General features: G+C 52.2%; 1 protein-coding gene across 2 annotated transcripts in view; it reads right to left on the bottom strand.

Annotated features, from left to right (window-relative positions):
• Nucleotides 1-15,227, bottom strand: part of ATP2A3 (ATPase sarcoplasmic/endoplasmic reticulum Ca2+ transporting 3) — a 51,233-nt gene that overhangs the window by 18,573 nt on the left and 17,433 nt on the right. For both annotated transcript variants that reach the window (XM_085078846.1, XM_085078847.1), the window contains exons 2-9: nucleotides 14,341-14,358; nucleotides 13,818-13,900; nucleotides 12,432-12,536; nucleotides 11,607-11,745; nucleotides 8,887-8,967; nucleotides 8,408-8,493; nucleotides 7,430-7,894; nucleotides 1,622-1,710 (exon numbers count right to left, since the gene is read on the bottom strand). In XM_085078846.1, coding sequence (XP_084934972.1) covers nucleotides 1,622-1,710; nucleotides 7,430-7,894; nucleotides 8,408-8,493; nucleotides 8,887-8,967; nucleotides 11,607-11,745; nucleotides 12,432-12,536; nucleotides 13,818-13,900; nucleotides 14,341-14,358 — 1,066 coding nt within the window. The remainder of the gene's footprint in view (nucleotides 1-1,621; nucleotides 1,711-7,429; nucleotides 7,895-8,407; nucleotides 8,494-8,886; nucleotides 8,968-11,606; nucleotides 11,746-12,431; nucleotides 12,537-13,817; nucleotides 13,901-14,340; nucleotides 14,359-15,227) is intronic.

The following is a 15,227-nucleotide window of genomic DNA, read 5'->3' as shown; positions in this document are numbered from 1 at the left end:
GAGGCAGATGGAGCCACACTGGGCTGCAAGTGGGAAAGGAGATCCACTGCCTGGAGATGCTGCCTGGCCCTGGACTCATGGGAAAGACAGTGGGTGGAGGAGGGAGCTGTGGACACTCTGGATGGGTTTCAGTATTCGAGAAGGTGGAAATACCAGGCATGGCTTTTGCAGCATGTGGTCCCCTGGATATTGCCAGTGAGGGATGGGAGGATAGATAGTGCATGGCCAGGTGAGACCCATGTGCTGGGAAAACATCAGCAAAGTGCTGCTGGCTGGGTGCTGTGGGAGCAAACCCAAGGTCCAGCATGAAATATCCACCTGCCAGGGCCAGGCTGAAGCAAACAAGCATTTCAGTGCCACCAGCACTGGGGGATTGGGGGTTCTCTCCACGACACCTCAGTGAGCCCACAAATCCCTCTTGATACACAATGCAGGCACAGGGCAGAAGCAAAACTCAAGAGTAACACAAATTGTTGCAGACCAATGCAGTGGCCCTGAATGCTGTCCCCAGAGGAAAGGGGACACTGAGCTTCAGAGGCTGGCAGACACAAGTTCACCCCCCCAGCCCTCCTTAATTTTAATTGAAATGCACTGACTGACACCAGCTTATGACCTGGCTCAGTTTTTAATGGAGATTCCCAGCGAAGGATCGAATTGGCTCTATAAATATTCATGAAATTAAGTCTGAGGCTGGGATGAATTACAGCTGCTCCATGGATGAGCAGAAGGGACTGTGGTGACGAATGTGTCTGGGATCACAGAGCAAAGCAAAGAGGAGCAGAGAGTGTTCCCACCACCAGCTGAGCTTCTCATCTGCCTCCCTCCCTGCTTTCTCCACACTGGGGACAATCATCTCTTTCTGAAGAACGGGGAGTGAATAAATACAACAGCAGAAAACCCTGAATCTGTGATAATGATCCAGCCCCCAGCTTCTATTCCCTGGGCACAGCTGCAGCTCTACGAAGGCCATGTCTGCCCTGAGACACATCCTGCCATCAGCAGCATCGTGCTCTGGGCACAGCAAGCCATCCCTGCCATGGACACAGGGCTCAGGGAGCACTTTCCTGGTGGGGTTTCAGCTGTTTGCAAGTCCCTTTGACCATTGCTGGAGAAGCTGCTGGCCCTGCATCCTGCCTGGAGAAGGGGCAGCAGCTCTGATCAATACCCAAACTGAGCAGGCTCCAGAAATTTGGAGAGTCATTGTGTACAGCAAAAAGCCTCGTTTGTCACTATTCCCACACTTGCCACCTTCTCTGGTTCACAGCTGGGCTCGTTTTGTCAGGATTGCTAACTAAGGAAGAGCCGAGTGTGTGGGAACCCCTTTGCTGAGAAGGGGGAAGGCAGAGCTGGGGCAAGCATCCCCCAAATTGAGTGGGGCAGGAGCTGAATGTGAGGGACAGTGAAACAACTGCCCTGTGCCCATGGACAGTGAAGGACAGTCACTCACCCATCCCTTGCAAGCCCAGCATGGCCAAAAGACAGAGCCCAGAGGGTATCCCCATGGACAGGGCTGCAAACCACCATGGAAAACCCTCCTTTATCCCCAGCTGTGGCCACAAGCCCAACCCTCCCACCTTCCCCCAGCTGTGCTGCCAGCCCAGGGCCACCCCGTGTCACTCACATCTGTCCCTCAGGGGTGTAGGTGGAGCCAGTGATGCTGAACTCGTGCAGGCTGCACTGGGAGCCCTCCACCTTCTCCATGATGAACATCTGCCAGGGGGAGAGGTGGAAACAGAGCATTAGGCAGCACATTTTTGGTACAACCCTCGTGCCCAGCCTGGAAACCCACCAACTGGTGCTGTCCCAGTGCTGGCCCTGCTGGCACCAGGCTCAGCCCCCTCCCTGGTCAGCCAGCACTCCTGGCTGTCCCCAAATCCTTCCAGATCTGCCCTGCCTTTTTCATGTTCTCCTCTGCCAGCTCTTTCTTTCCATTGGAGAGGAGAGACACCGAGGCTGTTCCTGAGAAGGTGCCTGTGTTTTTCTTGGAGCAGAGAGGGAGCTGGGTCAAGGTTTCCACTCCTGCCCTGGAAAGCCTCTGCAGGGCAGGATCTGAGCAGCTGCCCCTGCCACCCCTTCCCAGGCAGCTCTCAGCCACCAGCCTTGTGCCTTGCTGGGACCACAGCTCAGCTCAGTAATAAAGCCCCAGTGAGCCATTAAAATCCCCCACACTCTATTTTTAGTGATCTTTGCCTTTCAAACCCCTTCCAGTTTCTCTTTGGCTGCTAAAATGAGACAAATCCCTCAAATCCTAAAATGAAATGAAAATTCCCCTGTTCCCAAGCTTAGTTCCCCCTTGCACAGCCCACCCTGTTCCCAGCACAGCCCACCTTTGAGGGCAGCCTCCCCTGGGAGCCAGAGCAGGACCTGACCCCAGCCCAGGAGACAATTCAGCAATGCTCTTTTCTGCTTACTCATTATTTATGACCCACACTGAAGCCAAAAAGCAGCATAATAAATAAATAAATAAACAAATAAATAGTTTGGTGAATGCATTTCCCTAGCTGCAGGGAGCAGCCAGGAGGGAATTTGGCTGCAGGGAAGTGCTGCTCTCCTCAGCTCCATCAACTTGCTCAGAGCCTCCAGAAAGCAGGTGCAGGGACAACTGTCCTCCTCCAACCTGTCTCAAAATAATTCTTTTTTTCCACTGTTTATTTTCCTCTGGTTATTTGAGGTGTTTCCCAGGAGAGGGAAGCAAGAGATGCTGGAGAAATCAGGAGGCATCACTCAGCACCAGAGATGCAGCAGCTCTGGGTACCACCCACCTCTCTCCCCTTCTCGTTCCCTCTGGCAACAAACAGAGGTTAATTTGCTGTTATCATTAATTATTGCTAATAAGACAAGGACACCTGGTCAGTGCAGCTGTGCTGGCAGGTGGGTGTGATCCTCCCACACACAGAAGGTGTCCCAAGGTCTGAGCTTAGGGCCAAGCCAAGCAGTAAAGGACACATTCAGGGCAGAACATTCATGGCATGGTTAGCACCAAGACACCTCAGTGGGTTTTCTCACCTCCCTGTTTTACAGGTTTGGGCAAACCAAAGGAGCAGGTTCAAAGAATGCATCTCCTGTGTGAGTAATTCTGAGCCCAAAACAACATCTCTATGGCTTCCCAGCTATTTGCAGATATGCCATTTACTGGGCTATTGCCCTCAGCTCCTTTCCCAGGGTCCATCCTGCACGCACCTCAGCATCCCTGAAAGGTTTTGAAGAAAATAATGAGCCAGAGAGCTGTCCCAGGTCCTCTTGAGGCACTGGGCTGCTCTGGCAGTGGGTGTAAACTCAATAAAGAGAGCCAAAACACATCCTATTGCCTTTGGTGACTGAAATCCCCCAGAAATGACAGACCCAGAGCCCGAGGTGAGGCACCCAGTCTGAGACAACATCCAAAGGGACCTTTGAAGGCTGAGCACCCTTCATCTCTTTTTGAGACATCCAATGGCATCAGCCTTCCAGAGAGCCAAACTCTCCTGGCCTCTTCAGAAAACAGTCTCCTGAAACACCAACCAGACTCTTTTATTAAAAAAGCTGAAAGCACCCACCCCAGCCACTGATGGTTTGGCCTGATATGGGTCTGTTTGTTTTCAAATGCTCATGGCTACAAAACAATTATTACTTTCACAATAGCGTCTTTCTTATTAAAGAAGGGAAAAGGGAAATAAAAAAAAACATTCCAAGCCCTTTATTTTTCCATGCCTTTTAAAAAAAGGTGCTACATAACCCACAGCAACCAGAGGTTATATCAAATTTCCTGCTGCTCCCAGCTTGCGTGACTGGCCGAGTGTGGGGGTGGCTGGGGCATTGCAAAGGTGTTTGCAGGGTTTTGGTGTGACCAGAGAATCATGGAATGGTTTGGGTTGGAAGGGACATTGAAGCTCATCTTGTCCCACCATGGCAGGGACACCTTCCACTGTCCCAGGTTGCTCCAAGCCCCAGTGTCCAACCTGGCTTTGGACACTGCCAGGGGCACCACAGCTTCTCTGGGCACCCTGTGCCTCCCCACCCTCACAGGGAACAATTCCTTCCTCATATCTAATCTAAATCTCCCCTCCTTCAGTGGGAAGCCATTCTCCCTTGCCCTGTTGCTCCAGACCCTTGTCCCAAGTCCCTCTCCAGCTCTCTTGGAGCCCCTTCAGGCACTGCCAGGGGCTCTAGGGTCTCCCCAGAGCCTTCTCTTCTGCAGGCTGAGCAACCCCAGCTCTCTCAGCCTGTCCATGTTTCGGCAAATTTCCAGGCTGAGAAGTGGGCAGGTTTGTGGGCAGTGGAAACAGTCCAGAGGAAATAGCTGTGTCTTAAGCAGTTAAGAGTAGAACTAAAGTTTCCATCACAAAAATAATATAAATAATATTAGGAGCAATGGAAGGAGGTGGGAATGCTGTGGGTGCAGCTCAGCTGGGGGGCTGCTGACAAGTCAGGCTGTCCAGCCTCTTGTAGTGCACAGAGAACAGCAGCTCCAGCATCCAGCCAGGGGAACACAGCCAACAGCACCCCAGGGCTTGTCCCTTTTAAAGCCACGCTGGTGATTTGGGGGTTTAATGCAACAGAGAGGCTGGAAGGAAAATGCCACTACATGCTCATGAAAAGTGCACTCTTCCCAAAGGATTCCAGCATCACTCCTCCCCTCCTGCCCCATGGATCCAGCCCAGCAAAAGGCACTGGTGGATGCACCATCCCTGGAGCAGCACATGGCAGCAGCTCATGGGGAAGCATTGTGTGAAGCAGTGTGAAGCATTCATCTCCACTACTCTGTATTTTCTGTGGTGTCTTTAAAATAACTACCCATCGAGAGGCAGACAAGGCAGGATTGCTGTCAGGAATTGTAAGAGCTGCAATCATCAGTCACTATTCCATCAGTCAGCCCACAGAGCAGCATCATTTTCCTCCTGTGCTGGAAGCAGCCCCAGCCAACAGGCACCCACTGGCAACTGGCACAGCCCCTGGGGACCCCCAGCCAGGTGTCCCATTTAGTGACAATTAGTGACAGCTTTAGACAGACAAGAGTGCTCAGCCAAGGCACAGTGCCTGGAGATTGCAAAGCAACAGTGACTGCACAGCTCCTGGGCAGCTGCACCAGGGATGGGAGTTTGCACGTCCAGACTCTGCTAAAAACATTATGGAAAACAAACCCCTTTCTGCTTTTGTTCCCCAAAACACCAGCAGCCATCTCAGAGACAGCCAAATATCACTAATCACCTCCTTCTCCCAGACATGGGGGCCAGCATCTTTCCCCCTGAGTCCACATCTCTGCTTCAAGTCCTGACTTTCAAACGCCACCTTCCTGGAAAATTAAGGTGTGATGCATAAAAGGGTGCTGCAAGTTTTAGGAAAGCGATTTAAACATGTGAGAGCAGAGAGAGCTGTGATGCCTCTTTGTCCCTTCTCCCCTTGCCAGGCTCCCATTGCTCCCAGCTCCATGGTTCTTTAATGGCTGGAAGAAGGCTGCTCCTGGTTCCTCCATGATCTCAGATGACCACACAGTGACACGAAGCACAGGTTTACTCTGATTTACTAAGTGGGTTTGTGGCTTTGTTACTATAACCTGGGGTGGACTTGAGGTCAGAGCAAAAGCCCCAAAGTCTCAGCCATCCCAGACAGACCCACTCCCTGGCACAAAGCACCTCATTCTGGGGGGCTTTGGGGGACACAGCTTCACCCTGCTGACCACCTGGGGTTCATGTGTGTCCTGCAGAGCTGGCTCAGACTGCACCCTGGCCACGAGACCCCAGCACTGAGCAGGATCCAGGGACACAGCTGTGCCCTAAAAACCTGGCTAAGGGCTTCAAACCAGACCTGAAGCCTTTCAAGAGTCACTTAGCTCGACAGAGCTGATGCCAGCAGTGACACAGTGAGCAGGCCCTGCAGCCAAGCAGCTGTGCTCACCCAATTAACGTCCCAGTTAATGAAGTCACACTCAATTAATACATTTTCCCAGGTTATCCATAGGCTTTCCTGGCTGTTCCCCCCCGTGGCTGAGCTGGCTGTTTGGCACAGGAGCCTGTCCTGGACACACCAAAGGCTGCCCAGCACAAATATTTACAGACCTGCTGCTCTCAGGGCCCCGGCAGCTCCGTCCTGCCCACGTCAGCACGGGAATCCCTGTCCATTAAACATTAACAGCCTTGGCACTGCACCCTGGGGCCAGCCCAGCTCCCAGGATTGTGCCCTGGGAGCCAGGATCCAGCCAAGTGAATAAACAGATATTGGAATGGGGTTGTGGCGAGATGGGTTGGAGGATACTTTGAATTTTGAATTAATTTTTTCTTTGCAAAGGGGCTGAGTTCATTCTGCAAATGAAGACTGATGCCAAAACCCTTGTGTGTCACTGCCCCACTCTGTCCCTCTCCCTGCCTCAGTATCACCATCCTCACTCTCCTGACTGAGCCACAGGAGAGTGGCTTCTCTTCTGGAAAACCTTCTTTTCCAGTTCAAGGAGCAGACCCTCCAGCAGGAAGTGGCTTGGGAAAGCATGATCACTTCTCCCTCTCCTCCTGCAGTGTGCAAAGGAGACCCCAAGCACTGGAGTCACCCTGTTCTCACTTTGCTGCATCACTGGCTCTGAAAATGGGGCTGCTGAGAACCTCCTCCTCATGTGAGACATCAGCAGTTTGGTCCCTGCCTTGTTCCAGCCCTGCCTCGTTCTAAATCATTCACAGGGCAAAAAACCCAGACATTTCCAGTCATCTGCAGTTTGTGCTGAGCTAAACAGTGGCCAAAGCTCCATGGCTAGTTTGCAGCACTGTCACAGCTCCCCACCACACCATCTGTGTGTCAGAGAGCAGGGACAGTGGCCAGGGCCTTTTCTCCCCACAGCAACACATTTTCCAAGGCTCTCCCATAAAATCAACTTGCCAAAGCCATGTAGAAAGCTTTCCCAACACTCACAGATTAATGGGGAAACTGAGAAACACTCAGATGGCCCAGGCTTTCCTAAATCACCTCTCCACATGGCCAGGCATGTGGGAGCAAAACTCTCTGGTAGCTTAGGAGCCTTCAAACTCTTCACCCAACCACCCCAGGTCTCCCTCCGTGAGAAATGCTTTTCAGGGGTCCAGGCTTTGTAATTTTGCATGGTCCAAGATTTCTCACTGGTTTGATTAAAAGTGCAAGAGAGCAGAGGAGGCCGATTGCATTGGCATCTCCAGGAGCTCTGTCTCAACATCACAGCCCAGCAGGAAGAAACACTCCCTAGAAAGTGACCCCTGAAATGAATCTGCAACACAGCACCTCCACAACAGTGTGCTGATAAAGCTGAGTTTTCTAATTACCCACCAAGCCAAGAGAAGCCCTGATCATTACTGACCATCAGGGGAACCTTGGGGCTTCCCATAAACCCTGTTCCCTCCTCAGCCCCACATTCCAAACACAACACCTCTGTCCTGGTGAGGACACAGAGCCCATCACCACAGGATGCTCCTGGGCATCCCCCCGTGCTCACCCTGCACACGGACATCTGGTTGGTGGTCAGCGTTCCCGTCTTGTCCGAGCAGATGACCGACGTGCAGCCCAGGGTCTCCACCGAGGGCAGGCTGCGGACAATGGCGTTCTTCTTGGCCATCCTGCGAGTGCCCAGAGCCAGGCAGGTGGTGATGACAGCAGGCAGACCCTCGGGGATGGCAGCTACAGCCAGCGCCACCGAGATCTTGAAATAGTAAATGGCTCCCCGGAACCAGGAGCCGCCGTGCACGGGGTCACTGAAGTGGCTGATGTTGATGACCCAGACAGCAATGCACACCAGGAAGATCACTTTGGAGAGCTGCTGGCTGAACTCATCCAGCTTCTGCTGCAAGGGGGTTTTCTCAGGCTCGGTCTCCACCATCTGGTTTCGGATCTTGCCGATCTCGGTGTACACGCCTGTGGCAATAACGATCCCTACAGCCTTCCCAGCTGCTATGTTGGTGCCCTGGGAGGGGATGAAAAGGGCAGAGTGGATATGTGGGCATGAAACCTCTTGGAAATGGGTTGCTTGTTGTGAAAGGAGAACATTACATCTTGGTTGAGGGGAAAATGGGACAATCCTGGGTTTTTATATAAAGCCACCCTAAGGAGCAGGAGAGCCCTTTCTGTTCCCCCCTGAGGACTTGCCTTCTGCCTGAGAAGTGCATGAGAAAGGAGGAAACCCAAATTTGCAATAGCTCCAGGCTCAACCACAAACCTCTTCCCCATCCATAATGCATCCTACTTGATGGAAAAAAAAGTACTCTGAGATTGCCCAAGGTATTTAACGGCCTTATGTGCCACAGCCCAAATGAAATCCAAGTGAAGCAGGTCCTTATTTTTATGGATTTGGGGCTCTTTTTATGGATTCAGGTCTTACGTATGCATTCCCTTTTACTGCTCAGAGATCTCCTACATCCACCTGCCTTTTCATTTTGGAAAGCCACAGGAGAGCTGGAGACAAGTGCAAGGGACTTACAGAGAAAAGCATGTTCTTCTTGTCCTGGTTGACAGCCCGGGGGTCGGGGATGGGGTCAGCATGTTTGATCACCGACACAGACTCCCCTGCCAAGACAGGAGGGGAGAGATGGACCACCCATGTTCCCTCTCCAGCCTCAGGTCATCCCTGTTCCAAGCCTGCATCACACACCCCACATTGCTCTAGAGCAGCTCTGTGCCACCAAACCATCCAGACATCCACCACAGGGATGTCAAACCCCACATGTCACACAGGAAAGCCCCAGGCTTTGTGTGCTGCAGGAAGGATACCCAAGCACCAGACACATCTCCCCTATGCTGTGACTTTGAGGACCTGAGAAGCTCCAAGCATCATCTAAATCCTGCTCTCCCACCTGTTTCCCACCCCAGCAAAGCACTTTTCCTGGCATCAGCTCCAAAATCTGCCTCCAGGAACATGGCAGAAGGAAGCTGTCTCTGCTCCATGAGGTCCACACGTACCTGTGAGGATGGACTGGTCAACCCGCAGGGTGGTGGAGCGGATTTCAATGACCCGGATGTCTGCTGGCACCTTGTCACCAACTGCAAGGACAAGAGCAGAGCAGCTCTGTCAGGTGGGGCTGGCAGCACCCCACACCCTGGGAATGGGGATAGCAAACCCCAAACTGTGCAGGTGCACAGCAGCACCCAGCCTGGAGCAATGAAGGGTCCTGTACTGGGGTGCCTAATTTCTGCATTTAAAGCTTTGTTAAAGCTTAATTTTGTCTGTCTATAATTTGTAAGTCTGCCCCCAGTCCAACCCTTGTGGTGCCCTGTTTGCTGCACTGCATCTCCTTATTTCACACATCCCTGTTTCTCCCCTTCCCTGCAAACTCCCCCTGCACCCTCATCTTGCCTCTTCTCTGCAAAACACCCAAAACACCCCCATGTTGGAACAGTCTGAGCTTCCTAATGGCAGTCTTTCCCGTTTCATGTTTCCCTGGGCTGACTGGGAGCTGTTGACAGTGTCTGTCTTCTGTGTCCAAGACAAACAACCATCCCTGGCTCTCCTGGCATGGCACAGGTGAAAACCACCCCATCCACTTCCAGCTACCCAACGCCACCTCCCAAGGCACAAGTGCTTCCTTAAAAACACATTTAAAGCTGCTTTTCCCCCTGGGTTTCCTCCTCCTGCCTCTTCCTCCTGCTCCCTTATCGACTGGACACCACCACAGTCCAACACTTTGGAAATACTGAGGCTGAGGAGCCCTGGCTCCCAGCCCCTCACATCCCTTACACAACACTGCTGGCTTGGCTGCTAACGAGGCTCTCAAATCCCAGATTTAACGAGCTCTTCCTCCCAGGGCTCATAAACCCCCCCAGAGCAGCAGGAGGGGGCTGGCACTGCTCCACCAACCAGCCAGTTATTCCAGCTGCAGATCCCAGAGCTCTGGGATGCAGCAGCAACATCTGCCATCCAGCCAGACCTCCCCTGCTCCCTGTCACACCCATCTGGGGGACACTGAGATGGGGGGTGTCAGCACAGACCTCCCCAAAATGTCCACTTCTTGCACAGACTCAGACTCTGCATCTGTTCAAGGGGGCTGGAGCATCTCAGAGGGAACAAAGAGCTCCTCTTCCCCTGGGAAAGGCAGGAGGGTTTGAAAACATAAGCTAAACCTGAAGATGAGCACTCTTGCAGCATCCAGGGACAGAGAGAGCCCTGGTGCCACAGGGGTGGCACTTTCTCCAGGGTGCACAGTGATTTATTATCCCATGGCAGAGCACAGACCTGGCCCAGCCATCAGCAAGGTACTGAACATGTGCTGATCCCACAGCACCACAAGTGACCCAAGGGAAAGAGAGGAAAACAGGAGGACTCAGCCTGGCCATGGCCACTGGTCCTGCCTGAGCACCACAGGGATTGCAGTGACCAATGGAGTTCCCACGGAGATGCTCTGCCTGCACTTTTTGGGAAAGGCAAAAGCTTCCTGCCCCAGGACTCACCTCCATGGCCTTGTCACCAAAGGGCAAAACTCAGCTGGGTTTAAGCAGCCTGCCAGCTTCCAACCACCCGCCCTCCTGGCCTCAGGGTAACAGGTTTCCTGCTCCCTGCTGCCAAATTTATTGCATTTGCACATGCAAACAGCAGCCAGTCCCTCCTGCCTGCACTGTCACACTGTCCCCAGGGCGTCACCTGGATGTCCACTACAGGTTCAAAGCTTTTCCTCCTGGTGTGCAGGTTTCCTACCAGGCACCTGGCAGCACCCTCACCACTTTCCATAACCTCCTGAACCCACAATTTGCTAATAATTTGCAAACACCTCCAGAGAGCTCAGTTCTTTCCATCCCAGTCGCAATGCTGATTGTGCCATTAAAAAGTAATACTGGGTTGCTGATATGCAGTATGCAATTGATCTGGGGAAAGATGGCAGAATTACATTAATAATTCATTAATTTAATTAAAGGCCGGGTCAGCAGCTGGACTGCATTGTCAGAGCTGATTTGGGAGCACTGCCAGCTCACCCAGCTGAGGATCTGGCTGGCTTGATCCTCTTTGCATTATTTTTATGTACATCTTCCAGCTGAAGCCCAACTGGAAGACATAAATAACAGCGAGCTGGCTGGGTGCAGGAGGGATTGCAGCATGTTTCCACCAGCACAGCCACGAGGAGGAAAGGAGAGGATTAGTTTTGTGGCTCTGGGGGTTTACAGCATCATTCAAGGAACAAACAAAATGGAATAATTGGAATGCATCCTCCTCAGCTCTGTTGGGGCAGCCAGCAGACCCCCAGGCATGCTCTGCTGCATGCACAGCCCTGACAGAAGGGCTGGGGGGACAACCCACCCAGAGGCAAAAGCACCCTGGAGCTGTTTCCCTCTGCCCCTCGCTCTGCCTGGATAACCAGCTGCAGCTCCCACTCAGGCTGCCTGCAGCAGCACCCAGCACTGGCCCCTCACCCACACCCCATCCAGGGACAAGTGTGGGAGAGCTGCTTCAAGAGAGAGGGAATCTTGGCAGAAAATTAAAAGTTCTTCTAGTTCTTCCAGAAAAAAGGGAAACCCTCCTGAGATGCAAAACCTGCGTCAGAAATGGACGTTTTTTTTCTCTTTACTGCTGCTCTCTACTGCCTAATGCTCAGGCAAAGCCTTCTCAGGCTGAAGAGCCTCAGCTTTGGGGAATCCCCCTGGGCAGTACCACCTCCCCATCCAAGCCCATGGCCTGGGTGATGGCACCCTACCTGCCACCTCCACGATGTCCCCAGGGACGATGTCGCGGGCGCGGATCCGCTGCACCCCGCTGCGGTCAGCACGGATCACCTTCCCCATCTCAGGCTCATACTCCTTCAAGGCCTCGATGGCACTCTCAGCATTTCTCTCCTGCAAGCAGAGAGGAGCAGAGATGCTGGTACTGGAGCTGCTGGTGCCAGCAGGCTCCTTCCCCACCCACTGCAAAGACAGGGAAACCCAAATCCTGCCTTTGGAATCCATTTACACTTGGATGGGGCAAACCCCAAGCCTTCTTCAGGGATTCCTGCTGTTTAAACCACACCACTGCCTGGACCTTTGGGGATGATCATCTCATTCTTGGTTTGGGAAGCAGTATATCCCAACCAACTCTATTTTTCTCCATCCAGCAACCCCACCTCAGATCAAGCTGCAGATAAATAAATGGTCTTATAGGGAATAGATACAAAAGAGGAGCATCCCTGGCTGAGGCATTTGCTCATCCCCCAGGAGGCACACAGTGAGGTGAGGGGCAGCAGCCACTGTGGCTTTCTGGTGAAAGGGCAAAGAGCTTCCCTTGGAAAATGCATTTGGCCCTAGCCAGGAGACAAGCAGTGTTTGCTTGGATAACTGCAAGATGAGCTCCAAACTGCAAAAATTGCCAAATAGACTGAAGGAACGAGCCAAGAACCAGCCAGTGACTGAGCATCTGTGATGGCATGGGGAAGCACAGCAAATTGAACCTTTGGGAAATGAGTTTCCAAGGGCATGAAGCAACCAGATGAAGGATCTCAGGCACGTGGGGCAGACCCTGGGGCAGGAAGGGGACTGTGCCTTACCTGCCACACACCCACCACAGCGTTGGCAATCAGGATCATGATGATGACAATGGGCTCTACAAAGGCTGTCGTGGTCTCCTCTCCTTCTTCAAACCAGGCCAGGATCTGGTGGGAAGAGAGGAGAGAGAAAGAAGAGGAGAGAGAAAGAAGAGAGAGAAAGAAGAGAGAGAAAGAAGAGAGAGAAAGAAGAGAGAGAAAGAAGAGAGAGAAAGAAGAGAGAGAAAGAAGAGAGAGAAAGAAGAGAGAGAAAGAAGAGAGAGAAAGAAGAGAGAGAAGAAGCACAATGTAGTTCAAACAAGAGCACCAACATTTTAAGAATGATGGAAACAAGAGCCAAACAACAGGTGGTATTGCGAGAGAGGAAACCCCGAGATGGCCAGACCCACATGGCTTGTAAAAAAGTGGAATTGCCATATCCCACTGCTGCAGCCTCCACTCCTCTGCTGGGATAACCTAATGCATTGAACACGTGGGGCTGGAGCAAACAGCCACACAATGCTTGGGTGAGTGTTTGCACCAGGAAAGCCTCTCTGTGTTTGGTACATCCATGGGGAGAGCATGGCCATGAGCTGATGAGTGGGGAGACAAGGCAGCACTGCAGCCCCTCCTGGGCAGAAGGACAGTGATGCCACAAGACTCACCAGTGCAGTAAGAGCAGCTCTGCAGAGCAGGGATTTGTGGTTTCTACCACCCCAAGCCCACTCTCCACCCCACACAGGCCTCATGCCATAATACAAATGAAGCACTCACACAAATACTTCCACTCCATTTAACTGCTCATTGACCTGCACTGTGTCAACACAGCAACACCTCTCTGCTCTGTCACAGAAGCACAAGGACCTCTGGCACACCTGCTTTACCTGCATTCACTTCACTGCATGCTGTTTTTAGAATATATTAAACCCCACAAGGGACCAGCCTTCCCCTCACCTACCCATGAGTCATGTCTGAAAGGAAGGGACAGGAGTCTCAGCTTTGCCAAACACTCTGACTACACTCGAAAAACCCACTCATTCTCCAGCAGTTTGATGGGAAACATCTCCTCATGCAGAGTTGCTCCCAAGGTAGATTGTGGGCAAAACTGAGCTGAGAGTTCAGCACTGGGGCACTGCAAACCAGGCTCAAATCATTACCTGGCACAGCAACAGGTAAACAGAAAGCAGCCCAGGGAGTTGTTTGGTATCACTTTTGGATGGATGTTTTGAAAAATCCTCCATTCCCATCTTAAGGAGATGCAGTGATATTGCCATTATGCCCTGGAAACCACTGCTCTGCTGCTGTATCTCCTTCATCCCATGGGCACCTGCCCTCTTTTGGTGTGTGTTTGGATGTCACCCGAGGCCACATGTGCCCCAGAAGGTGCCACCCCAAGCCCTGGGTACTTACAAAGGACAGAAAAGCTGCCATCAAAAGGATGCGGACCAGTAGGTCTTCAAACTGCTCCAGCACCAACTCCCAGAGGGACTTTCCTGGTGGGAAAACATGAAGCCAAGGACAGTCAGTGCCCAAAAAAAATCCCCAGGAGACGTAATTTAGACCAGAGAGGCCCTAAGACCCACAGAACCCCAGCCATGGTTGCTTCAGGGCTGCCCCAGTCTCCCTTGGCCATGGGCACTGGTGAGGACATGCAGCATTGCAGTGGGGAGTTGAGTTCTCTGTAAAATGAAATGTTTTCATTTCTGGCACTGCCCTGCTTTTACTGGGTCTTTTTTTAACTGTCAAAACCAAATCCTCTGTGTTTCTACTCACAGAGGTAGCCTCACCGTCACAGGGAAGCTCTGCTGTCAGCCCAGATTTCTCTGGGATTAAAACCAAGATTAAAAAAACCCCAAAGATTCCCTCCTGCTTGTCCCCAGCACCCTCCACCCAGACTCCAGGCATGTACTACCACCTCCAGCCCATGACTTACCTTCTTCTGCAGGGAGCTCTGTGGGTTTTCATCAACAGCCCAAGGAGTGCAAAACAGCAAAAAATTATAAAAAATAAAAGATAATTAGCAATTTGGACACAGACTAGCAATCCCTTCCCTTATGCCCAGCAGTTCACTCAGTACCCCAAAATGCAAGTTTTTCTGCACATATTCCCACATCAAGGCAGCTTGTCCTCAAACTGCTCAGTCCAACACCAAGTAAGGAACCTTGGAAACATCATTTCCCTGCTGCAAGTGGCTCCAAAGCATTTATTCCTACACTCAGCCTGCCTAAGAAAATACTCCTCAGGAGCTGCCCTCTCCAAATCCAAGACACAGAAGTTCAACCATCCCATAAAATGCCCTGCCAGAAACCCAATACAGCCCCACTGGGGACTGTAACTTTCAGACCATGTTTCCTATTAATCTGTTGCACTTTAGAGCCTGCAACGCTCTAGGAAACAAATCCAAAGCCAATGCTCAGCTGCTCCAAGCCATCCTCCTGAATCCACCCCAGTGGCTGCAGAGCCTCTGTCCACACTGCTCCCAGCCAAACCCAAGCCCAGCCACCTGCAGAACCTGAGAGGAACTCAAAGGCTGTGCTGGCCCTGCTGTGGTCAAGGTTGGGCCCAGGAATATAAGGTTTTGCACCCAGGGAGGATCCTCCTGATCCAGGAGTGACCCTCCTGATTTTGGCAGCTCCATTTGCACCCATTAGAATCCTAGAGTGTTTTAAGTTGAAAGAGACATTAAAGGCTATCTCATTCCACCCCTGCCATGGCAGGGACACCTTCCACCATCCCAGGTTGCTCCAAGCCCCATCCAGCCAGGCCTTGGGCACTGCCAGGGATCCAGGGGCAGCCACAGCTTCTCTGGGCACCCTGGGC

The sequence above is a fragment of the Lichenostomus cassidix genome, chromosome 19, assembly GCF_008360975.1.
Source record: "Lichenostomus cassidix isolate B80296 chromosome 19, HeHo_3.0, whole genome shotgun sequence".
In the NCBI taxonomy this organism is placed as follows: Eukaryota; Metazoa; Chordata; class Aves; order Passeriformes; family Meliphagidae; genus Lichenostomus; species Lichenostomus cassidix.
Note: the sequence above shows the minus strand (reverse complement) of the source record. Positions and strands in the feature narration are given on the sequence as shown.